General features: G+C 30.6%; 3 protein-coding genes across 3 annotated transcripts in view; 2 read left to right on the forward strand and 1 right to left on the reverse strand.

The window, feature by feature from the left end:
• Window positions 1-827: 827 nt before the first annotated feature.
• LOC136973255 (GPALPP motifs-containing protein 1) lies at window positions 828-18844 on the forward strand. The gene is made up of 5 exons (XM_067267967.1): window positions 828-1263; window positions 4682-4855; window positions 7903-7995; window positions 12162-12221; window positions 18598-18844. Exons 1-5 carry the CDS (start codon window positions 901-903, stop codon window positions 18751-18753), a joined length of 846 nt encoding a protein of 281 aa, XP_067124068.1. The 5' UTR covers window positions 828-900; the 3' UTR covers window positions 18754-18844.
• A 108-nt stretch (window positions 18845-18952) lies between these two features.
• On the reverse strand, window positions 18953-20400 carry LOC136973253 (ocellar opsin-like). The gene is made up of 3 exons (XM_067267965.1): window positions 19787-20400; window positions 19465-19726; window positions 18953-19386 (listed from the first exon to the last, which is right to left on the reverse strand). The coding sequence occupies exons 1-3, from the start codon at window positions 20368-20370 to the stop codon at window positions 19081-19083; spliced, it is 1152 nt and encodes a 383-aa protein (XP_067124066.1). The 5' UTR covers window positions 20371-20400; the 3' UTR covers window positions 18953-19080.
• Window positions 20401-23166: 2766 nt separating this feature from the next.
• The window catches only part of ScsbetaA (Succinyl-coenzyme A synthetase beta subunit, ADP-forming), a 35479-nt gene continuing 31416 nt past the window's right edge, over window positions 23167-27229 (forward strand). The window contains exon 1 of the mRNA XM_067267964.1: window positions 23167-23396. Coding sequence (XP_067124065.1) covers window positions 23337-23396 — 60 coding nt within the window. The 5' untranslated portion in view covers window positions 23167-23336. The remainder of the gene's footprint in view (window positions 23397-27229) is intronic.

Genomic DNA, 27229 nt, shown 5'->3' on the forward strand with positions numbered 1-27229 from the left:
AAAAACATTTGCATCCCGAATCTGTCGGGGCCAATTTCTCTCCATCGTGAGCCTGGCCAAACCCATGTTGGGCTTGACAAAAGGCTCTCTTAGTGCCCACAGGTTGGAAAGAACAAAAATGCATTTTAAGTATTTTAATTCACGAGTTGCAACTATTATTTGCAGATGGCTAGATGCCGAGCAGTCTACAGTTCTGGAAAGTCGGAATCGAATCTGGACGGGTTGAAAAAAATTCCAGGAATTTTTAGGGGGATAATCCGTCTGGGACCGTCATCACTACCCGGCCGCCCCATTGTGGACTATTTTTTTAACTCTTTCTGTAAGAAGAGGACCTCTTTTGGCAAGCCGGGTTTTGGCCAGGCCGGGTGGTGAGGGACAGGGCTCGACATATCCGAAAGGAACACCCCCGAAAAATTGCTGGGGACCGTCTGGATTCGATCCAGGATCCTCCAGAGCGGTAAGCCATCTTGACCGCTCGGCCGCCCGGCCACTCCCCATAATGGGCCGGTTAAAAAACTTCCCTTTCAGCGCTCAAAAGGCGGAAACAGTTAAAAAATGTACTATTTGTTACTTCAGACTTTATTGATTGAAAATATAATTACAAAGTTTGAAAATATTAATGTTTATTTTCGTATATAATTAAATAATAAAGTCGATATACATAGAAAAAATTTTTCTTCAGACAATATATTATATTATTGTCGTATTAACATTAATTTAAGAAAGTAAATTAATCTTATTTCTTTTTTAATATTATAAAATAATAAAATAATAACAAAGAATTTTAACTTTTGGCTATTTTTAGGCTAATTTTTAAAATGTGCAAGACAGGAAGTTGACAGCTACAAAAATAAAAATAAAATGTGATTTTTGTTTTGTTATTTTATTTATTTTTCTGTTATGGAAGGAAATTCCAGCTTTATTGGACCGGTTTTACCTCCGGGTTTTCGTAAAGAAGAAAAGGAGGAGAAAGAATTAGTTGAAAATGATTCTGTCGATGAAGCCGAAGATCAAAACGAGGAAGACAATCAAATAATTGGACCCGCTCTTCCTTCCAATTGGAAATCTGAGAGTTTTAACAGCAATGTTTACGGTCCCGCGCTTCCTCCGGGATTTAAAAAAGAGGAGGAGGATTCGGAGGATTCTGATGATGGCTACATCGGACCTCTTCCGTGTGAAGCTCAAAACAGCGAGGATAACTCTGATGTTATCAAAGATTTTGAACGTCGTGCAAAGAACATGAAAATTCATCTTGAACAGAAAGTAAGAACGATGCTGTAGAAATAAAATGGATGTTGAATATGTTAGGATATTGACAAATTCAAATTCTTTAGAAGTTTCGGTTCTGTTTAGTTATCAGCTTCTGTTTGTGGTTTCTCTAGTTAAAATATTTCTGGATTGGGTTTTGGACTGTTTCAAATGATACATGGTGCGAGGTGATATTGCTTGTTATTAATGAAATGGGCTGTACTATAGATTACCACCTATGGAATTTCGGGACTTTGAGTATATATTTGAACTGAGGGGACCAAGATGAGTTCAACGATACCCTACTTTTGGACCAGTGATGAAAAATAAGAAAGTTATAATATTTACGATTTCTTGCCTTTCACAGTGCATTCCACGCCATTTCAGATTTTTCCGCCTCCTAGCAGTGACAGTCATCTCCCGGAGGGATACGTTAGGTTTGTTGGACAAGCTGCAATAGCGGTGTATAGTACTAGCCGACCGCAAGCGATAGCGAGTGTGTTGGCGACTGAGGGGCTGTAGGCCTCGAGTTTAAGGAGCTCGAGGGTGTGCAAAAAGGACTTAACTCCAACTGCAGACGATCAGTGTGCTCGTGGATCAACATCTGTCTCTGTTGAAGGTATATATGGCTGACTTGCCAGACTGCCTGTTAAACACGCAATAGGCTTAACGCAACTCCCGATCATCGCGCGATTGCCAGAAAAAAGTATGATAACTTTCTTATTTTTCATCTCTGGTCCGAAATAGGGTATCGTTGAACTCATCTCAGTCCCCTCAGCTCAGAAATATACTCAGTCTCAAAATTCCATAGGTGGTAATCTATAGTATCCCCATAAAATGAGCTAACATGATCAAATGATGCAACACAATATAAGTTGGTATCAATTCATGAGAAATGATGTCCAAAAGAATCGTTTTGTATGACTAATTGATGTTAAATGGTACATTAAAAACTGGTGTGAAAATTTATTTGATATACACGCGTTGACATAATAATTAGTGCACCAAGAAGGAGTTGTCGGAATTTAACGAAATTTTACTTGTGTGAGTGTGACAGTGTTATAAGTAAGTGATTACAAAATGAAAGCAAAAGGAACATTTATTGCAGGAAAAACTACAAATGAAAGGAGGTTCAAGTATCCTGTTGGGCTACTTCTAGAGTGAATATCCCATATGTTATGGGTGGGAGTGGAGGCATATGGGTGCTGTCTGGTGTCCCAAAGCATCTTGGTCCACAGTTGCTGCAGGCGGTTCTCTAGTTTGGCCAAACTCTTAGGTTGTCCAACTTGGCATTCCAGGTGATTCTAAATGTGTTATATCAGTGACAAATCAGGGAAGTGGGCAGGCCAGGAAAGTGTGGCAATGTGGTGGAGGCAGTCCTGTGATACCCTTGCTGTTTGTGGTCGAGCATTGTCCTGTTGGAAAATGGCTCTTGGGACCCTGCCATGAGAGACAATGCATGTGGCTTCAGGATGCCACTAACATACTGTGGTCCCTTGGATCACAACTAGAGGCAAATGGCTGTTATGTGAGGGCATTCCAGACCATCACACCAACTGTGGGGCAGTGAGCCACTCCAAAGTGTAGGCAGGATTGAGGTGTTCACCATGACGCCTCCAGACATGAACATGACTGTCGTCAGTGCCCAAATTGGATCTGGATTTGTCATTGTAGATGACCCGGTACCATTCAGTTATGGTCCAATCTCATCAGGAGCAACACCACTCCAAATGGAGGTGACGGTGGGTGGCTGTCAATGGCAGCACATGTAATGGCTGCCACAATAACAAATGTTCCTCACCAGGCATCTCAAAATGGTAGACAGACACCAATGGCACCATCTGTGTCTGGATGGCAGACAATGATATGGTTGGATGTGTGAATGCTTGTCAGATCACTGGGCGGTCTTTTTGGCCAGTGGTCTGCCGAGGGTGTCCTGACCCTGGGGGCTGTGTGTGTGTGAATTCTTTCTCATCTAATGGTCCCAACACCTCACGGTGTTGTCAGAATTGCTTAAGTGGCAGGCTATTTGGTAAGATGACCATTTGTCTTCTCTCAACCTCATGAACCTTCCCCTCTCAAACTTGATTAGTTGTTCATATAGTCTTTGATTGCAACATAAAGGCATACCTAGTGATACAGCATTCCTCTACAACAGGTAAAATACAGACAGGATGCCTTTGATGCTTTTTTTATAGGCAAAGGTATTACACAATGAGCCATCATGCTATAACTCTAATCATTTCCGTATCTGCTTGAGACTTATCTGCGTGCCAAGTTTGCAAAAGTACGACAACTCCTTGATGCACTAATTTTTATGATAATGAGTGTATTTAAAATGTGAAATAATATAAAATCAAATAATATGTTATGATTATAGATAGAACATTTTCCATATGATGTCATTTGACGTTGCTTACTAAATTAAATCAGTATTATTTGATTTTTCATTCAGAATTTAAAAATGCGAAAACATTACAAGATCAAAATAATGAACACTCCTTTGTAACTTAACAAATTAGACATTTACTATTATTAGGAATATAATACATACAACAACCTGCATACGATGATGGGCTTATCAGTCTGAAAGTGCTTAGGCCTTGTCCTTTCAGGCTGATAAGCTCATCATCAGATGCTTAAACATAATTTACAAAAAATTGTTTAGAACACTAAATATATTCAATTCCAACAGTTTAGAACAGAATAAATAAACATTATCAAATTTAAATACAAAACTAAAATCTGAAAACTATGTTAATTACAACTTAAGATTCTCTTATTTAAAAATTAACTAAAATAAAACTACTGTCTATATTTCTCCTTAACAATCTATTCTTTTTGTTTTCTTCTTTTCTTCTGTATCTTTTTGCAGATATCATTTCCATATGTTATAACTTTTTCTTTTAAACCTTGGTTTTAAATAAGAGAATTTTAATGTAATTTACATCTGATTACAAGATAATTTGATAACACATCATATCATTTCCATCATTTAATATTCTCTTGTATAAAGTAAATGATTGCAAAGGACTTGCCATTTGTCACTGTTTCCTACCAATAGGCACCAGTTTGTATCATTTGAAATCATTTACCATTAAAAAATGGTTTCAAATGATATTTTTATTAGAGTTTGCCATTGATTATGAAATTATCAATGATGTTTAATTAAAATATGCTGGACTTTTAGATTTAAATTATTTTTAAATATGGATATGTGTAAATAATAATTACAGATTAAATTTATTATAATCGATTATTATTTAACAAAAATAATAAAATTCTGTAATTATTTTAATATATAATATTATTGAACAAGAAAATATGATTAAATTTAAAGTGCACAATTTAAAATATTTATATTAACAATCAATTTAAATATTTGTGTAATATTTAAATGAAATACATAAATTAAACTTTTAAAATATTCTAGAATCAAAATGTTACTACATCTCACAGAGAAGAATGGATGACTGTGCTACCTGATAACTTTGGAGTGAAAATTGGATTGGGACCCAGAACATTCAGTCAAAGAGTCCTTTCTGAAAAGGAGAAAGATCGGTCTTGTTGGACAGATACGCCTTCTGATGTAGAAAGAAAAGCTAAAGTATAGATATATTTTATAAAGAATTTTATAAATTTTATTATTTCATATTTTATTTATGTATAAATTAAATTTAATATTTATTTTGATACTTTCATACTATTGGATTATATAGTGAAGTTGTGATGTTGAAAGGACACAGTATACACTGTGTATACTCAAGCTCAACTTGTATTATGATACAAGTAAATTTTATTATACATATAAAAATTAAAACAATATATGTACATACAAAATGACCATTTATTAAAGAAATCAAAAGTAAATATACTAGTGATATTTAGATTTAAAAATAGAGAGAGGCAGAGAAGGAAACTGCTCTGTCTACAGAATTTACTTCTATGCAACTTCAAACAAATTATCTTATAATTTTTATATTTACAGTCAGGTAATTTTATCAACACAGGTAGCCATTATTGTTTACTTTTTTAAATTAAAATATCATTGCTGGACATTACAATTATTCAAACATTAAATATATAACACTAAGAAAAAAGTATGACAAAAAGATAATTAAATTTGTAAACAGTTTCATTATACATGCAGAATTTTGCAATTTCGTGGATAGTTTTATTTGAATTTTTTATAGCTCTTCATTAAGATAATATTTGAAGCCATACAATAAAAGAAATTTAAAATAATTTTAAATTATATTAGCTTAGATGAATTTATAAACAATGTTCCCTCTAATTGTTTTTGTAGCTGAGCAGAACATGCTAGCTGTACTTCTCTGAGCAAAAAATTTTTCTGAGCATCTATATATATAATCGAGACGAGTTGATGATAATAATAATAATAATAATCATCAGCACAGAGCCAAAACGGTTAGGCGTTGAAAGTTGAAATTTGGTACACAGTTAGGGTACATCACGAGGACGCACACTAGAAAGGGATTTTTCAAAATTCCTCCCCACGGGAGAGGGACAGGATTAAGTCTTAACACTTCCATAAACAATGGAAGTGTTAAGTAAAAATGGAAGTGCCAAATAACAATGGAAGTGCCAAATAACAATGGAAGTGTCAAATAACAATGGAAGTGTTAAGTAACAATGAAAGTGTTACGTAACAATGGAATTGTTAAGAGAAAGTGACATCCATGATGCAGATGCAGTTTTTTTCATTTTTGCAGGAAATTAAACATATTTTTAGATCCATCTAAAAATTCTCTCTGGAAATAGGAGAACCCAATTCTTGCATTCTGTGAAAATGGGTAAGGTAATAATCTTAATCTTCGGTATTGTTACTTTTGCCCAAGCAACGCCAGGCCCACCCGCTAGTATATATATAAAATCTTATTTTTTCCTATAAAAATTAAAATAATTAATTATAAAGTAGAGATTAAAATACATTTTAAAACGTACTTTCATATGAAATATTACCTTTTGTCAATGATTTAATGTATTTAATCAAAATATATGTAGCAATAATCATGTTGCAGACAGAGTGAGAAATAAGTAAACAACAATTCAAATCAGTGCTTGCCTATGTGGCACATAAATTCTCGTGCGCAGCAACAATTTGAGCAGTGTGCGGCCATGCAGCTTAGAGGGAACATTGTTTATAAAATATGATTTATATTTCAGTATTTTTCCCAGGAAAAAATTTTAAATGGTTGGTTACAATGTTAGTTGGCTGCTACTCCAAATTTACTTAGAAACATTGGTTAATGACAACAAATTAATAATTATGTTATAATATTCAACAGCATACTAATCCTTCATCAAGTTACGTTTAAAAGATAATATAATAATAAAATAAAAAGTGTTTTTAACTGGTTAGGGGAAACATTTAGCTTGTTGATTGACTTGCTAAAACAAACTTGAGAAGAACACTGTATTCTAAATATAAATAATTTTTACTTATATTGGGTTGTTTGGAAAGTAATTTCGTTTTTTCCATAGAAAAATAAACACAATATTCTTATAATAAATAAATATTTTATTGAATTATATATTGACCATTTTGGTCAAAAACCTGTTGTCATTGTTTCTGGTAGTAGCATGATTTTACATTCATAAAAGTTTTGATCGTTGTTTACAAAAAACTGATCCAAGTGATTTTTGACATTTGTCATTTCAAGTAAATGTCTTACAGTTAAAAAAAAATTTGTATAGATTGGAACAAGTAATAATCTGAGTGTGCCCGATCTGGCGAATATGGTTGGTGTGATAACACATCCCATCTAAGCTATAACAGTTTCTGACCAGTTACCAAACTTGTGTGAAATTTGGCATTATCATGGTAAAACACTACACTTTGTTTGTTGATCAATTCTGGCCTTTTCTGTCAATTTGTTTACTCGATGGCAGTACACTTTTGAATCAATTGTTAAATTGTCTGGTAAAAGCTCAAAACAAAATTTCTTTAAAATCCCACCATAGAGAGCATCTCTCTTTAATAACATGTGTGGAACTCATATATCAAGCTTTGAAATGAAACCAATTCATTTTAAATAATAATAATAAAATTATTTTATTATTTTAACAGATTCAATTTAACAGATTTAATCTTGTAGTGATTTCACGTGTTGTTATATGGCAGATTGCTTCAATCAGTACCTTTATTTTGTTTTCATTGGCTTCAAATGGCCATCCAGAATGTGGTATATCTTTGATATTAAAATTGCCAGAACACAATTTTGTAAACCTGTTTTGGCACTGTCTTTCTCTCAACACATCTTCTCCAAACATGTACCACAATTTTTTTCTTGTTTGAACAGCATTTTGATTTTTTAGTTATAAAAAAGCAAAATATGCCGAAAATGATGCTTTTGATTTTCCATATTTGATGGGACACCGAAGAAAAACAATTGTACAAAATCAAACAAAATTTTTTACAAATAAGCCTTAAAATGTCAGCTGTCAAATTATATAATGAAAATGTGGTTTAAAATCAAATTGGCTGATAAAAATACATCTAATTCCTCTAGTAATAAAAAAACGAAATTACTTTCCGAACAACTCAATATAGTGACAATACTGAGTACATCTTGAGAAAATAATGAAATTTCCCATATTTAATCATTCATAAAAGTTCTAATATTTAAATAGGAAAAGAAACCAAAAGAACCAACTACAGATTTAAAAGAAATTACTGAACACTTTAAGAATGAAAAGATAGCCAAAGAACTGGAAGATTTCAATGTATGTATACATTTTTGTAAAAAAAATCTGACTTTGATTAATATATTTGAAATTCATTATCATTATTTGTTATTTTAATTGTTTTTCATTTTATTATTTTAATTTTAATAACTTTTAATTATTTTATAATTATTATTCATAGTATTAGTTTATAAGATAATACGTTCATTAGTGATGGGATTATTAATCAGAATTAGGAATCTAAAAAAATTGGGCAATTTTTGGAAATTGGAATTGAGCATATCTCATCACTGTTTCCAATTCTTAAAATGATTTTTCCACATTAACAAGAAAACTAATTATTTGTTTCAGTTTGATATTAAAAATTTTTTAAATGGGTATGCATGGTTTAAATCTTGTCACTTCTGGTGCTAGCATCAGCTTGATATGTACTTAACTTCCAGTAATGAGTAAACAGTGGAAACTCAATGGGAAGTTTTAATCTACAGTATAGAGTCGTTAATCCGAATCAATTGGAGACTGGGGTTGTTCGGATTAGTGATTTGTTCAGATAACTGATTATGTACGAAAAAATATATTAACCTGTCTGATGTTCAAATTTTTCTCCATTGCGTGTTGCTTCGTGTTGAATTTTTGTCGATTTTAAGCCTAACAAAAATTTTTATAATAATAATCGAGGCTATTGTATCGTTAAAAATTATTTCTTTATTTTGTACAAACAAAATAAATATATTGAAGAATATAAAAAACATGAAAATTATACTTTAGAAGTAAATCTAGTATCAAAAATGTTCGATTCAGCACGACACAGTCCGACTGAAAATCGTTTGGATAACCGAGATTCAGATTAATGACTCTCTACTGTACTTATAAAAACATGGACTTAAAGAATTTAACAGTTGCTGGAATTACAAGAGAAATTAAACGAATTAGGGTACAAGTCAACAGGGACAAAGGTAGAACATTTAGAAAGGTACACAAGCTTAAAATAATAAGTATAAACTGATGTTTTTACAATTGTTGGCTTTCGTTTTCAATCTTGTAACAGAATTATGCAACAATTTAGTTTTAATTACTCAACTTCAATTTGTAATATACTTTTGAAATTTGAGATACGTAATAATAAACACAAAACAATATTAAAAATCATTCTCGAGACACATGACCTTTCTCTGCCTCCACATCCTCTCGATCTTTCATTGTCATTATATTATCACTGAAAAAGTATTTAAGATTGTTGTTCAAGTTAAATTAGTTTCAGCTTATATTGAAGTGTTTGTTATGATTCACAGATGATACTGTGAATCATAACAAATGCAATTTGCTCAGTTCTAAGTAAAAATAATTGTTTGCAATAGGTTTTCTGCTGTTTTGAATTTTAAAAATTGATTTTTCAAGATGAGACAGTCTAGACATTTGTGGCTTAAGTGAATAAATTCAAAAATTGGTTAATTCGTGATGATGATGCTTGTTCATATGTCAAATTTAGTGTTAAATACCATGGATTAAAGCACATACAAGACATACCAATTGTGAGAAGCATTAAAAAAAGAAGTGCATCTCCTTATTTACCTTTTTCCTTCTCCCCAGTCACTGCATTGGCCAACAAAGCAATTTCCAAAGATGGTGGACTTAAGTGACATTATGGGATTGCTCTTTGAGTAAAAGAGAATTAGCTGTAATTTTTTTCATGGTAGTGTTGCAATATTAACTTTATCAAAAATAAGATTACAAATTTGTTTTGCAGTACACAATAAAAATATGCGTATTTACATATAAATGGAGAATTTTGGGGTTTCTTTTGAAAGATTGATTCTGGATTTTTCAATCATTTTCCATTCTTAAGCTTGAAGTTTATTAATTAATGAATGCACCATGCTCATAATTTAAATCAATTTTTTTAAACAAAAATAAACTTTAGAAGCTGTTCAAATGAATCAGAATTGGGAGAAATTTTGACATAACTAGTGTTCATATAGTAACATATATATATATGATATGATAGGCAAAGAAATGTAAGATATTCTTTTCTTTTTGTGATGATATAAAAACTGTAACCAGTTTGCAAATATAGAAGTTTTACTAAATTAAATTAGATTATATTGTCTTATCACATTCCAAACTTGACCCTTTCAGATATTCTTCTGTCTGATTTGACTCTAAGTTTAGACTCAATAACTCAAATACTTTTGATAACTGTTGAAGCCATTTTTTTCATTAATTCAATAACAAAGTTATTGAATTAAAGAAAAAATCTCAACAGTAAATGAAAAAACTTCAGCAGTTATCAGAAGTACATTATTGAAAAAGACTACATGCCTTTCTTTTCAAAAGATGCTTTCAAAAAGCATTGGAAAATGGTAGAAATTACATGAATAAATGATTTATAAATGAGATCTGATATTCTTATACCAAATTTAAAAAAAAAAAAATAGGACAAAGCTTATTGAGTGAATTTTTATTATATTTTTTCTAAGAATTTTCTTTTAATAAATTATATTTATAAATAATGAATTAGATTTATATAAACCCAATTCTGTTTTACACAGTTGGTGCACTCCCAAGAAATTCATGTAGAAAAACAACTATATAAAAAAAGATGTTGTCTGTATGAAAAATAGGGATTGGTTTCAGATCTTAAAAACCAATAAAAATAATGTGAATCAGTAATATAATATAATTTGTTCAAATCTGTATATTAATTTCTATGTTCTGTTCTATATCATTTATCCTGAAGATTTTTAGACAGCCAAAAATATTTGATAATACTGTAGTATTGTCATAATGCTGGACTGTAATTTTTTATACATATTTTAATTTTTAAAAATTATATGACTTTTGACCCAGACCCTAATCTTTCCATATCTGGTCTCGATCTTTGTCTAATTCTGTTCCCAAGACCAAGGATGGACAGATAGATGGCAGTGGGAATCTATAGATCTGCAATTTGAAAACTGCAGGTCAATAATAATTTTGCTAATAAAGGTTTGAGAGGTTTTAAACAAAATATTAATATTTCAATTTTAATTAATTAATAAATCAGAGGAGGAATTGCAACTTATTTATCAACAAAATTTTTATGTAAAATTTTAGTTTTTAACGCTAAATGGCATACAAAAACTATTCTGTATTGAAACAAATCATAAGTATTATACAAATAAATTGCAAAACTTTAATTTAAAGTTTTTCTGATTTTTTTCAATTGTAGGCTAAAGTCAAAATGAAAGATTGTCACTACACATGTTCAAATAAGCCAAACAGTCAAATCATAGACATTTAAGACTGCTATGCTTTTTAAAAAAATCTGAGCTTTTTAAAAAGTAATTTTTTTAAGAAAGGGAGTATGAATATTTTTATTAGAATTAAAACAAATGGAGATTTTATAAAAAGGGAAATCTATAGAAATGTGTTAGAACACAAATAGTGTAAAAAGAGAATTGAATTTTTCTAGACTGCATTATGTCGAAACTGTATGAAAACAGAATTGAGTGTATTAAAATTTTTCATATCTATAGAAAAAAAAAAACTCAATAAATTTTAATTATCATTAATTATCTGCACTTATTATACTTAAATTGAGATTTCACAATTTTCTTAAAATTATTTAAGGATTCCTTGCTGAAAAATGATTATTTATTTTAATAAACGAAATGAATCATAATGCTTTATTGTTACTGATATTTGGAGTTTCCCAAAAAAATACTTTGTATTTGTAAAAATTTATTGTTTAGTTTCTTAATTATAATTTTATAATTTAGGGACAATTCTCTTCAATTTCTTTCCATAAGTGTAAAAGTGTTGAAGTTTATTTAAACAAAAACATATTATACAATTATGGACTGTGTGTGTATAATTTTTGGAACATTTTGTATTTATAAATTTACTCTTGTGAAATATGTTTTAGTAACTATGTGTAATTTATTAATTTATATATGGTTACTGATATAATCACAAAGTATTTGTTAGAGATATCAGTTTTTGACATTATTAATTAATGAGAAAATCATTAATTGATAATCATTTTAGTATAATTTGAACATTGCATAATTGAATTTATTTATGATAATTCTTTAGAAAATTGCAGAATTTACACATTTAATATAAATATACTAATATTTTGTATAACGTATATTTTCACAATATGAACAAATTTGTTATAAAAATAAATTTGCTAAATGTTGATTAATTTTAAAATTAATTTTCAGAAATCTAAACGGCCTGAATCTCTATTAGAAATCCATAGGAAAAATAGGAAAAGAAAAGCTGTAAGTTTTATAATTTATTTTGCATGAAATGTAAATTCAAGAAATAAGATTTAAGTTGAGATAGCTGTTGAGATTTTAAACAAAAACATTTTTCAGAACTGAGAATAATAGAAATAAAAAGACAAACAACAAAAATAACTAAGTAAAATTCTTAAGATATTCACAGAAGTGGTTGTGTATAAATAAATATTGATCAAATTTAATTTGAAACAAAATCTGAGGAAGTCAAGCATTAAAGATTCATAAACAAACCAGAATCAATGACCTTAAGCAAATATTTTGAATACTGTATTTTCTCAAATATTGTTTGTTTATGATGAAATTATAATTGATATTTTAAGTTTTAACTATTTATCGTACTTTACAGAAATATTCACAAAGGTTAAAATATTTTTCTCGGTGATGATGAAAGTAATTATTAGTGGAGCAGTTGGCAAGAAAATAATTTAAAATTATATATTTCAAGAAATATTAATTATATTTTAAAGAAACGTCAAAAATAGATGGAAAAAATAATTTGAATAAGATTTTTTAAGTAAATACTTTCAAAACATTTACATCTCATTAGGTTTTACATCAGAAGTAATAAACTAAAATGATTTGTTCACTAAAATGAAATTTTGGACATTTGAAAAACTTATGGGCCTTCACAAAATTTTCTATAAAATTTGATGAAATGGGTTTACAGGAAAATACATAAATAAAAAGAAAGATAAATTTCCTGAAAATATCGAGGAAAAACAAATTCAATAATATTACAAATTCAAACATAAATACTTTTACAAAGGCTTTGCACAGATACAATACCACAAACAAATGACACATTTATATTTTATTTATTAGCTTATAATCTTTGCTAAAAAATTTTAGATTTGTTAATGAAAATTATTAAATAATAAAACAGATTTGGATGTAACCACCAAATTTATCATTCTGTCTATGTACTTCAGGCACAAACATCCAAATCTAACTCTTTTCATATGCAATTGCTTCCTAAACCATTGTTGCAGATATTATAAATTTATACCTCTCAGTAGTTAAACCTTGACAAGTCTTTTCTTTAACCATGTCAACATTGATCACTTTGTTCCAGACATATTCTGGATTCATCATCACTGAACTCTATATTTTGCCATTCAGAATATCAGTTCTTTCTGGCTATCATTAGGTCAGTCTGTTGTCAGCCATATTACTCAAGTTAAATACTTTTTGGGAAGTCATTTTCTTAGGTTCACTCTCAAGCAGTCTGTTTCCTACTGTACTGTACTGTACTGTACTGTACATGTTGATGCCCTTGTAACAACTGATCAAATTTCAGTGCAATTATTTGTCTGTTAATGAGAGCCAGTCAAACAGTTCTCAAAACTGCCTTTTTGTCATCCTTCTGATACATCTTAATCTAGATTCCTGACACGAGTGTCTTCCTTATTCCATTATTCAGTCACTTTTAGAATAGTCATTGCATAAAGGTTAACTCTATCAGAAACCTTACAAAAGGATGCACGTATATCAAGTAACAAAGTAAGTTTACCTTACTTAAAGTCTGAGAAGAGTGTAATGCACTCTAACTACTTCATAGCATTTCTCTTTGTAAACAACCTAAAAAACACAATATACAAAACTAAATGCAAATGAAATTCTTTGCTATGTTATAAAAATACATCTATTCATTATAAGTTTTCTTATATTTCATATAAATGAGAAATTGTCGTTGTCACATTCTGATCAATTGATGCATTCAGTATGAGTGCTAAGATTATGAAGTTTCACAAGACTCATTCAACATTTCCAGGATGTAAAATTTTCATTTTCATTTTAGTTTTGACAAATTTATTTTGTACATCTGACATTATAAATTTATTTAAAAACTTTTAGTGGCTATTTTACCTTGTATTTTATCATGATTGCCATATTCTTGTAAAAATTGAAAAATTTAGATAATGTAAACTGTGTTATGTGGATAATACTAATGCAATCTGCTCTTGATGTATGCAAATCTTTGAAAGCTTTTAAATTAGTTTGATACTTTAAGTATTAAAGATGTGAATTAGAAGGATTACTAATATTTTATTTTAGCAGTTATTCTAATATATATTACTGTAACTAAATATGCTTTATTCAGTTATAAAATTTTGATCATTATTATAAAAATATGCATGCACAGTATGTGTTTCTTACATTTGTTAACACACATGGATATTATAACAATTGCAATATAATTAAATTAGAAATTATTTTTAACTGATCAGTGGCACAGTGGGTGATTGGTTAATGAACACTTTCGTGAAAGATTTTTATGATCAGACAACGAACACCTCACAGAACAAACAGAAGAAGCAGCGACGTAAAATAATGAATACCGATTGGTCTTCCCTCGTCTTCGGGCAACAATTCGAGACTTTCTGGAGTGCGGGAGATGCCGACATCAACGCTCAACCCGGTATATACTGATCGGATAGTATTCCTCCGAACTTTGAAATTCTCCCCTGTAATTCCAGCCTTTATTTTTCTGACAGAAACAATTCTTTTATAGCATTTGTGGGACTGTCAGGTGGGCACTTGTTAAGTTTTGTGTTGGTTTTATTTTCAAAAAGTGAGAGTATAATAGCAAAGGTAGAGAGTGGGCAGAAGATGTCTGATGTTGCTGGGTAGTATGGCTCAAACAGGTTTACAGTAGGCCACAGTTCAATCTTATATAAGAAAGATACTGTATAATCAAGAAGATTCAAGCAGCTAAAGGAGTAACAAAAATCACATCTGAGAAATAAAGAACATTGAAGAGCTCATAATGAAATCTGAAACTGATCTGATGACAGAAGAATGCCAAGAACTCTTGAATAGAAAACACCAAGAAACTCAGCGAGATATGTTTTTTTCTGAAAAGAGGATTAATGTCGATATCTGCTTTTAAACATCTTTTGAAGAAGTGGGAGGATGTCAGAACAACAGTTCTTAGAATGGCATCCAAACCAGATTGAGGTTAATAGGTTTAGGGACCTCTACAATTACAATGCTATTAATTACTTTTGAAAAATCCTGAAAAAGAGAGAAAAGCAATCGACATTAGACAGATTCTTTAACCCCCACAAACGAAAAGAACATGACTAATAAAAATGCAAGACTGTGTATATATGTATTTTTATTATTGCATATTAATAAATGTAGTAAGAAAGTATATATTTTTTTATTTTTTGGGGTCTCCAGAACGAATTAATCAAATTCTTATAAAAACGTATGGTAAATCGATAGTCGGTTAACGAACAAAGTCTTGGAATGGATTATGTTCGTTAACCAATCACCCACTGTATTTTTTTCATGTCCAAGAGCTAAGTGAAAAAGTTTCTATTATTCTTGCAGTGTGTCAAAAAATATATTTTATTTTCTACTTCTATTTACTGATTTATGTAAATAAAACCTTGAAAATCTTAACTACACCTATAATTAAAACTAACCTAAAGTAAATCTGTTAAGAAATACAAATATCTGCAGTAACATGTGTAACAATTAAGAAGTAGGGGAAGGTGGTGCAAGATGGGGTCATGGGGTAAGATGGGGACGTCTGTTTATTCATGGTTAATGTGCTTTCATCTAGCTGTTATTTGGGGAACTAAATGTCAGCCTCAAAAGGGATCATGGAGCGAGAGAACGTCCAAATCACTCTCTTTTTTTGGAAGTAAGACAACGTTTTTCATGTTTCAGCAATACTTCATTTAATTTTACGCCTTCTACAAAGTTTCTACAAAGTAAGTATCATTGTGAACCTTTACATTGCCTTTTAGATGAAGATATTATGGTATTCGAAGTAACCTTTAAGACTATAATTGTTTAATTTTGAAATGAAGTTTACCTGTGTTTGCAATCAGTATGAAATGTGCATGTTGGGGCAAGATGGGGTATCCATCCAGCCCTAGGTTGACTATGAATATGGCCAATGAATCCAGAAGTATTTTCGGAGGCAGACTTTATTGCTGCAGAGATGACAAACAGGCCCCTTCAGCAGCAGGACACATCACGATGCTTGTTTTGGAACAACCAAAGCCACGAAGGCGGAGGTATGCCTAATCTGGGTGCAGAAACAGTCACTGTTTACACCACTACAAGTAGGCCTACTCATTCTGTTTTTATTCAAGTCACCCCCGTAGAAATAATGCCAATTCCACATGTTGGAACAAAGAAAAAAAATCAAAAATAGCAGAACGTGAGGGAAAACAGCAATTCTAACAGATACATTGTACAAGCAGCAGCCGATGGAACAACGAAAACAATAAACAACAGTTTCGGCACTCCCAGAAAAACAGTCTATGTTTACTGAAAGTAATTCCATAAAATCAAAAGTTACAGGCATCAGCAAGGATAGGCCTAACAAAAGACATATTACACAGAATGCCTCTATTGTGGAGGGTTGTACTCTTCATCTACAGAGAGTTGGGCTAAATGTAGCAGTTGTGTTAAGTGGGCACACTGTTCTTGTGCCAATATTGAAGAAAACGACAGTTTAACCATTTTAATTTGTCCTTCTTGTATATAAAAATGATATCCTCATCTTACCTCATGGGTGGGGCAAGATGGTGCATTTACATTTAATTTTAAAATATTAAATTTTCTTGTTTTTAAAAAGGTTTTTCAAAAATTAAATTATATATTATCAAACGTTGTAGTTGCTGAGAATTAAAAAAAATTATCGTTCTCATCAAAGTGGTTGGGATCTTATGACTTTTCAAACCTTCCCCTATTTTAGTATTTTGAAAAGAGTGTTTAATCCTATTTTAAATATTGGTATTTATTTATTTATTTTTAATTTGTATGAAAACAAACTGTTTAGATAAATTTATTATGAGCTATTGATATAAATTTCTTTATTAAGTTCATTTGTTAAAACAAAATTTCACATAAAATTTATTGGATAAAATTTCTTTTTTAAATAAAACAAAAATTCATCGTCATTAGTTATTTATAATAATAACTAGCTGACCCGGCCACGCGTTGTTGTGGCTCAAAATGTATCTATTATAAATGTGTAACACTTCCCCCGTGGGGGGAATTTCAAAAAATCTCTTTTTAGTGTATATTCTGTTGACGTCACCTATTAAAACGCAATTAAAAACGCAAAAAACCTCATGTAAAATAGTATAAATAGAAGCCGAGTTCTTCACAGTAAGCCTTAATCCTGTCCCTTTCCCCGCTGGGGAATATCGAAAAATCCCTTTTTAGTGTATATTCTGTTGACGTCACCTATTAAAACGCAATTAAAAACGCAAAAAACCGCATGTAAAATAGTATAAATAGAAGCCGAGTTCTTCACGGTAAGCCTTAATCCCGTCCATCTCCCCCCGTAGGGAGAATTTCGACATGTATATTATATAAAAACACGTGCATATTCGAATGCAACGTTGTGTCAAAATTTCAAAGGAATCGGTAGGAACAAACAAACGTTGTATTTTATTTATATAGATAGGTAGAAAATGATCTGCTTAGGTCCATTCTCACAGAAAAGCATAATGCCTCACAGAAAAGCAAACTTAGGTCGTCTGAAGTTAGCGCCATCTGTTGGACATAAAAGCCTTAATCCATATATAAATATATTTTTGAAAGGGGGGAAATGGTGATCTTCACATATGCCACAAACCTTCGCGGGAATGTATTAAACAACTTCCCAAAGTTTCATGGCAATCGGATAAATGGTGTGGTAATCCATGAAGGACAAACACACACACACACACACACAGACATTCATCGTCATTAGTTATTTATAATAATAATAATAATTGCAAATAGGGAAACATTTGCAAAATTATTTGTCTAAATTTATAGTTAAGATTTTTCAGACTTTTCTGTTCCAAGGTCAAGGATATTTCCTTATCACCCAATTAACTGTACTGATTCTAAATACAGCAAACCTGTCTAAAACAGACTCTGCAAAAAGTAAACCGGCCTAAACAGAAAATAAAACGGAACGATTTATATGAAATGTACTAATATAAACTAGAACCTGTCTAATGGGGAAAGGAAGACATTTTAGGTATTAATTGCATAATATAACTAACTCCTGTAGAACAGCAATCTTTACCAGTACAGGGCTTTCCGTTTTAGATAGATTTTACTTATTTACAAAAGTAAAAAAGAAAGTTTTCAAATTTAAATTCTTAAGTTAACTGTAGGTCGACATGTTCAAACGTTATTAATACGGATATTTTATCAATACCGGCCCGTTCAAATTTAGCTGAATGATTTGATCAGTTGGCAAAACTTACAACAATGAACGTGGAGCTGTCTGAGAGACTGGCTAATTAATGGGTTATTTTAAATTATTAGTAAGTTAAACATTAAATTATCAATATTTATATTATGTAATTATGTTTAAATATGATCTTTTTAGGAAATGGAAAAATCGAAACCAGAAGAACGACGACCATTTGATCGAGATGTTGATTTAACAATAAATCGCATAAATCCTTCTCAAAGGAAAAAACTGATCGATAATGCAAAATATTTAGATTCCCGCTTTTCTCACGGATCGTCACATTATCTTTGAACGTCACAAATCGTTTTCCATTGTAAAATATTGTAATAAGTCCTTTATTTTCCATTATATGTAAGATATTTTAATAAATTATAATTGGTAATTTTTTATCTAAATTCGTTAATTATTACTAGAACATAATAATAATTAAGAGATTTTTTTTAAAATGAAATTTATGTATAAAATTTATATAGCAATAATTACAAAACTATTTTGGTTGCATGCTTCTAAATTTTATTCTGAAAAATAATTTTCTATTTTTTGTTACATATGTTAAATGTTTTATTGCTATGACATTTTGTTCACAATTGATATCTAAGAAGAACGAAGTTGTTGATATTAAGCTTCTGGATTTTTTGGTTTATCATCAACTACAGTAGTTGCAGAAGCTTCTGATTTTGTATCACTGGTGTCTTCGCCCGCGCATGCTAGAGATGGATATTTTGCATAAAGAGCTGCTCGATACTTGGGATGACTGATGCCATAAACGATAGGATTATAACATGCATTAGCTTTAGCAAAAACCGAACCCCAGATGGTTGCAAGAGGAGTCAGACGATCCCCCTTCGTAAAGATTCCCGACCAAGCGATAGTTATATAGGGTGTCCAAGCCATGAACCACAAACCAACAGTCATCATAGCAATCTGTATAAAATGGATCGAATTAACACGATGGTTAAGTAATTAAATACATTATCTCATTTATATAGGCTAACAACAAACCTTGGCCAATCGGCATTCTGCACTTTGCTTTTGTTGATCAGTATTGGCACGAAGAGAAGCGACGTTCATTTTCTTAGCTTGTTCTCGTAAAGTTTTTTCGTGTTGTGCTACCGCCCTCACGATGAAAAAGTAGCTGTAGATCATAGTTATTAACGGCGTCATATATACCGCGCATCCGTAAATGATAACATAGGACATGTATACAATTTCCTTTGTGAGATAGTCCACAGTGCAACTTGTCATATTACCTTCAGGAACGTACCTATTTGCGAATTAAATTTCAATTCATATATCTAAATAATTACGATAAATAAAATCTTACCTATTCCAACCAAACATTGGCGCAATCGTCCAACCGATAGACCAGACCCACACAAACAAAATCTCTACGACGGCTTTCTTGTGAGTAAGAGGAGTAGCTGACATTCCTCGAACAATAACATTGTATCGGTCGAGAGTAATCATCACCATTGTCCAAATGGACACGCAACCAAAAAGCGATCCGGCCATTCCGTATATTTCGCACATAAAAGGTCCCAAAATCCAAGTTTCCGCAAAGCAATTAGCAGCCATTGTGGGCATCATGAATGCCATCATAGAGAAATCTGAAAATGCTAGATTAACAATTAATAAATTCGTCGGCGTTCTTAATGATTTCGTAGTCATCATTAAATATATAACCATTCCGTTTCCTATAACGCTTATTATCCCTAACAAAATCATAGCTATTCCTAAAAGGCTGTGCCAAAGTGGATTCATTGGTGGAAAACGATACCAATGTTCGTGTATCATATACAACATGTCTGTAGGTACCATATCGACAACGGTGGCATTGCGTTGATACGGAGAAGACAGTGCTCCGTAGGTGGCATGCGAAAGTGGGCTATTGATTGGAGCGGATAACATTTTGGAAGTCTGAAAATCATTTTTTAAAAGTTAAAATTTTATTCTTATAAGTTTGAAAATATTAAAATACTTACTTTGTTATAAGTAGTGAGAAAGATGTTATTATCTGATGGATATCAGAAATATTTCGAGTGGAGGTATCACCCGCTATCATATAGCGCTGTGGATATATACACACTCAAAAATCTCAGCAGCCAGATAATCGAGCAGCTCTGCTAAGTAGTCGCTGTATATAAGGAATGATATTATGTATAAGCCTCTATATATACCTGACAATTCAACAAATTATTAATGCGTTATCTCGTAAATAGCACGTGTCGGGTTTCCGATGATGATCGAAAGAAATCTTGCAAGTTAAGGTGTTTTATCCTCCTATTTTTATTACACTAACGAAACGAGATTATGCCGTTGCCTTCCAGTAAAGTTTGATATAATTTCCGAATAAATTTATAATATATTTAATTTAACCTTTTGAAAATTATCCCTTTCGTAAAGAGAGAACATTTATGAATAAGTTTTAAATTAAATGACTCGATTTTACATGAAATAAGAAATATATAAAGTAAAGAAATTAAAACTAAAGTGAGAATTTTCTTCCGGTATGAACCAAATTGTTTTATAAATGTAAATTTTTATTAAAAGAATCAGATATAATACAGTCGAACCTCCACAAATGGCCACCTCAAAATGGCGACCGGTTTTTTAGGAACGTTAAACAAAAATGTATACAAAATAATCCCAAAACAACGGCCATTTTTTACATTCCATTCGGTGGCCGTTGTTCACAGGTTTATCTGTAGTCGAATTTCCAAAATTTTGATTGCTCAAATATAAAAAGAAAATTAAATATTTTAATTAATTTTTTTCTATTTATAATAACCTAAATCTGTTACTAAACTTCGAGAGGAAGAAAATAAATTTAAATATTTAAAATAACATTCAAAAATAAATTTTAAAACTTAAGGTATTTTTCTCATTTAGGAAATTTTGTAATTTATAAAATTCAACGAAAAAATTCCTGTACACAATTCTGCTGTAGGAAATCTTACAAAAGAACAATCTTGTTAAGAAGTTTTACCTTCTAATGAATTATTAAGTGTTCATATTGGTTCAATATACTGAATATATTTTCTATATAATTGTTTAATACTTAAAACGTATTAATTCGATTCATCAAATTTGTTATCACAAATTAGTAATTAAAGTTAAATTGACGTAATTCTTACGAATATTCACGAATTTTTTAGAGATTCTATTGCAAAATATAAAGAAACGAGCATTATTCTGTGTCGCTGAACAATCGAAAATAGCAACAAGATGTAACCGGATAGTTCTTAAAACTATTTTGGTTATCTTCCTTCACTCAGAACAGAATAAACCTTTTGTTTCATTCTTATTTTAACTAATTTCAAAACAATATATATTGTGTTAAAGAGCAATAAGAATAAGAATTGTAAATTGTACATCTTACTGAAAGAAATATTTAAAACTTTCATCGAGTTTCAGACACAATTACAGTGAAATAACATCATATTTTATAGTTTATCCACAAAAAGTTTTCTTTGTCATTGTTTGTACGCAAGTGTACTTATTAAATAATAGTATTAATAGTTATTCAAGTGTTACAAAACTTAGGGACCGTCTATTAGGCTAATTATGCCTACAGTTTAAGGGAGGAGCACGAAAAATACATCGCTATATATGGTGGGATGGAGGAGTTCGCGGTATTGTCTGCGGCCTCCAGCAGTATTTAGTGGTGTTAGCAGTGCCGTAACTAGGCAGCTGCAACAGGTGCACCCGCACTTGGAAGGGGGCCAAAATGCGTGTATTTGTTTTATTAATTTCCCAAACCTAATTAGTTAAGGGGCCTAAATGCAAATTCTTGCACAGGGCACAGGAATGGCTAGTTACGGCACTGAGTATTAGTGGCGTACAGATTTGTTCTTATAAGTCTACTTATTAGGCATTTGAATAAACTTATCAGTAAATATCTGCAGAACTTTTTAAGTCATTTCTTCAATGTCGGAGGAGTTCGGAAACTATTGTACACGTAATTAAAGGGGGAGATGATTTTCCTAGAGTACAGCTTTGCATACAAATTGCCCAGAAGCTCTAAGCTATACGTGGTTGATTAATGGATGGCGCCTTATTTTGTATTTTTTGTGGGATATTTTAGAATCCAGACAGAAATGCTTAAAATAATCACGAGAGTAAATTAATAGTAATTAGGAGTCTTTCAGACGAGAGGAAATTGCTGTAAATCTTTTTGCAATTTTTAAACTACGATTCAATTTTTTACAAAATATATAAAGTTGGCCTAAATGAAGACTATTTAACATAAATAATTCACAAATAAACTCAATTAATTAATACACTGCTTATCTCACATAATTAATGATTAGACTGTGAGGTATCCAGCGGTAAATCAGCGATCATTTTTAAAACTACACGCGAATAAATATTTAAACCGAAATTTATTTATTGTTGTCACAAAAGGAAATTCTAACCACGTAATTCGTTTATTTATACGCGAGAAATTTTGCAATGATTCGTATAAAACTACTCAAGCGGCAAAGTTAAAAGCTGACGTTTACATTCCGAAGAGCGCGTGTATCAATACATACAATACAATAAATATCACCGCTTACAATACGAGAAATACACGTAAAGTCTAATATATTAATATTCTAATTTATATTTAAAATATCATTTTAAATAATAATAATAATAATAATTTGATTATATTTTTTTCACCGGTTTTATTTTTTAAGTTTTGATTATAAATATGGCGCCATCTAGCGTTTATATAATGTATAAATTCTCAAGGTTGATGTTTGATGTCCCTCTGACCCTAAAGTTTTTACTTTCTGTTGTGGTGTTTATTTTTTAGTTTGGAAGCGTGTTTTTAAGACTCATACTGGACGACGTCTCCTAATAGCTCGATTATAACATAGAAACTATTCAATATGTCTCGTCTACTGAGAAGAATTCTTGATTTTGGAAATCATACTGCATTCAAATCAAAGGTATGTTGTGTATTTTACTGTGTTATGATTTAATTCATTCAGAATTGAAGGTAATAAAATATGATAAAGCTTACATTTATCTTTTAATTGCCTAAATTGGTAAGTCTGATGATGACAAGAAACAGAAAAGTTTAAAAATTTATCATAAACAGTCAAAATCTTAATGAAAAGTAAAACTTCCTTACGAAGTGACCTTGTTTGCCTGCTAAGTTTTTTTATATGTAAAATCATAAAGTACTTATTAAACCTATTTATGATTTCTTCATTCATTTTCTTTAAATTACTGTACTCAAACGTTACATTTTGTCAAGAAGTAATTATTTTTGCATTAATTTGTTTGTAAATACATGTGGGTTGTGAATTGTAGATATATGTGTACGTGGATTATATCGTCTTGTGTTTGTTGTTGTGAAATAAACGTTAGTAAGCGTATTGTTAAATTATTACAGCTGGATTATTCGTCGATGTCGTTCACCTTCGTAAGAAATATGTCACGGTTATTGGTGCAATCTTAGAAAACTGGATTACGACTTTAACATTCGATAATGAAATTTAATGTAAAACTCGAACGTTTTCGATCTTAAACGAGATCTGCATTGGATCGGCATTATGTGCCAAATTGGAATGATCAGAACAAGTTTTTGAAAATTTTCTAAACATATAATATAATCGAGATGGGTTGATGATGATGATAATAATAATAATAATAAGCGCAGAGCCTAAACCGTTAGGAGTTGAAATTTGGTACACAGTTAGGGTATGTCAAGAGAATGTACGTACACTAAGAAGGAATTTTTTGAAATTTTCCTCACGGGGGGAGAGGATTAAGGCTTACTCTGAAGAAATCTGCTTCTACTGTGCTATTTTAGATGCGATTTTCTGTGTTTTTAACTGCGTTTTAGTAAAGTACGTCATGAGAATGCACATTAATTAGGGAGTTTTCGAAATTCTCCTCATAGAGGGAGGGAGAGGGTTAAGGATTACCTGGAAGAACTTGGCTTCTACCATACTATTTTATATGCAGTTTTTTGCATTTTTGTGGAAAATCGAACATATTTTTAGACCCATCTAAAAATTCTGTAATTAGTTTCGGAAGATGGGAACCTAATTCCTGCACCCGATGAAAACGGGTAAGATCGGCCATATAACTATAAAGGTTATCTTATGTAAGAGTTTATCACACCGAATGACCAATCTAACACATTTAAAAAATTTTTTAAATGTGTTAGATTGGTCATTCGGTGTGATAGACTCTTTCATAAGATAACTTTTGTAAATATAAATCAAATACTATAATATAATATGGTATAATGGTTAGAAGTACAAAATAATCTAATAATTTTAATCTTTGCTGTTGTTATTTTTTGCCTGAGCAATGCCGGGTTTATCTGCTAGTTTTAAAATAATTAGAACATAAAATATAACTATGTAAATCAAACATCTTATTACAGATTATTACTGAGCATTGCAATTTAGAATATAATGTTGACCTGATGCAAATCTTGTTTAAGATTGAAAATGTTTGACAAGTTTTACATTAAATTTCGTTACTGGATATTTTATAGGTTTTGTTGATTGTGTTTTGTAATTTGTTCTGGTTATTGAGAAGAAGGTATTGTATTATTTGATTAAAAACATTGATGGAAATAACTACGTTAATAGTTTTATGTATTTTTATGAAAATGTTTGCTTTCAGATTATTATCAGACACTTAATTAGCCACTTTCTCTTCTAGATTGTTTGTTTGCTTTAAGTTATAAATGTGAGATTTTTAAACTGGTATGGATATATTCTAGTTTAATAAAAGTGTACATAAGTATGGAACCGTCCATTAATTATGTGTATAGTTTTTAAGTCATTTTTGATCCTTTAGTATTCCTTTCCAGTTTTACTTTTGACAAATCCCCTCTCTTTTAATTATTTCTTCAATGTCAGGGAAACCATGAACTACATACATAAAATTAAACGGGAGGAAATCTAAAGTGGCTCAAAAACCATATATATAATTAATGGATGGCCCCATACTATTTTGTACACTCTTATTGTAGTATTTATGAAACCGTGCCAGTACTTATTCTGCAACTTGAACACAAACTATATGGTGTATTTTCTTGGACACATGGCAAATTTCATCACTAATTTTTCTTCAGTTGATACGTGTATTAAGTTTTGTACACGTTTCCAAAATTAGGACCAAAATTAGCGGAACTAATCATGATAGATGTAGATAACAAAATTAGCAGCATAAGAGGTGTAAAATTCTATAAAAGATACGTTGATGATATTCTATTAATATATAATAAAGCAAAAATCGCAATAGAAGGAATTAAAAAACAAATCAATAATATACATGAAGCAATAAAATTCGAAGTAGAAGAAGAAGAAACCAGTCAAGAAATTAATTATTTGGATATCACAATAAAAAGATTAAAACAGAGTTTAGAATTTCGAGCGTTCAAGAAGCCAAGTTCGGGAAACATAACAATAAGATATCAATCTAATATACCACTGCATATCAAATATAATACATTTAAAATGGAATATTCTAAGATTAAACATAGAACAAGTCAAAAGATATATATACATAAGGACGTAGCTGAATTAAAAAGAAATTTCTTTTAGCGGGCTACCTGCAACGACTATTAAATAAATGGGAAATTAAATTAAATACTCCAAAAATACCACATAACAATGAACAAGCAGATAATATGAAGTATACTGCTTTCCCATATATCAAAGGCCTATACGAAGAAATTAACAAAGAAATCAAAAAACTAGACTTTAAACTTGCACCGTCATACCAAAAACTGTCTAACAGATTAAAACACCTCAACCTATTGAAAAAACAACAAGCAATAACTGAAACTAAAAACGTAGTATATAAGATCCCTTGTACTTGTAATAATAATAAGCACTATATAGGAGAAACAAAAAGAAAATTGGGAGTCAGATTAAAAGAACATATAGCTGACTTAAAATATCATAGAATAAATTCCATTTTTCATGACCATTGTACTCTAAACGGTTGCAAAATAGATAAAGATAATGTGGAAATCCTTCATAAAGAAAAAGAAACATATAAAAGAAAGTTTAAAGAAAGCATAGAAATTATAAAAAGTAAGAAATGTATAAATAAAAACTTTAGTATAAAAATAAACAAAAATTGGCTCAGCATATTATAAATCTAAATAAGTAAATTATTTTTATGTAAAATAATAAAATAAAATTAATGCCTATAAACAGAAGATTGCCACGAGGTGGCCCATCTACCACATCACTATGTAAATGAATACAGTCATACGCAACAAAACCAATAAGAATTCGTTTGTACAATAGAACCTCTGGCTTCGATGAAAAAAGATCGACTAGATGATAAAAATTAATTAATGTACAGAGAGGTTTTAAAAACAATTTTATGTTTGTAAAAATCTGTGATTTAAAGTTGGCTGAAGAGGGACGTCAACAGCCTGAAACGTGTACAAAACTTAATACACGTATCAACTGAAGAAAAATTAGTGATGAAATTTGCCATGTGTCCGAGAAAATACACCATATAGTTTGTGTTCAAGTTGCAGAATTTGTACACTTTTATTAAACATTAGAATATATCTATTCCAGTCTAAAATCTCATATTTTATAAATTAAAGCAAATAATCTAGCTGAGACAGCAGCTAAAAAGCAGTGTCTGATAAAAATCTAAAAACAAATATTTTCATAACTAATTCAGTTTTACGTATTTTTATTTCCATTAAGTTCTGCAAATATTTTGTAATTGATAGTTTACTCACTGACTACTAAGTAGGCTTTTAAGAACAAATTTGTATGCCATTATT

The sequence above is a fragment of the Centruroides vittatus genome, unplaced genomic scaffold (genome assembly GCF_030686945.1).
Source record: "Centruroides vittatus isolate TY-2023 unplaced genomic scaffold, ASM3068694v2 contig_3125, whole genome shotgun sequence".
NCBI lineage: Eukaryota > Metazoa > Arthropoda > Arachnida > Scorpiones > Buthidae > Centruroides > Centruroides vittatus.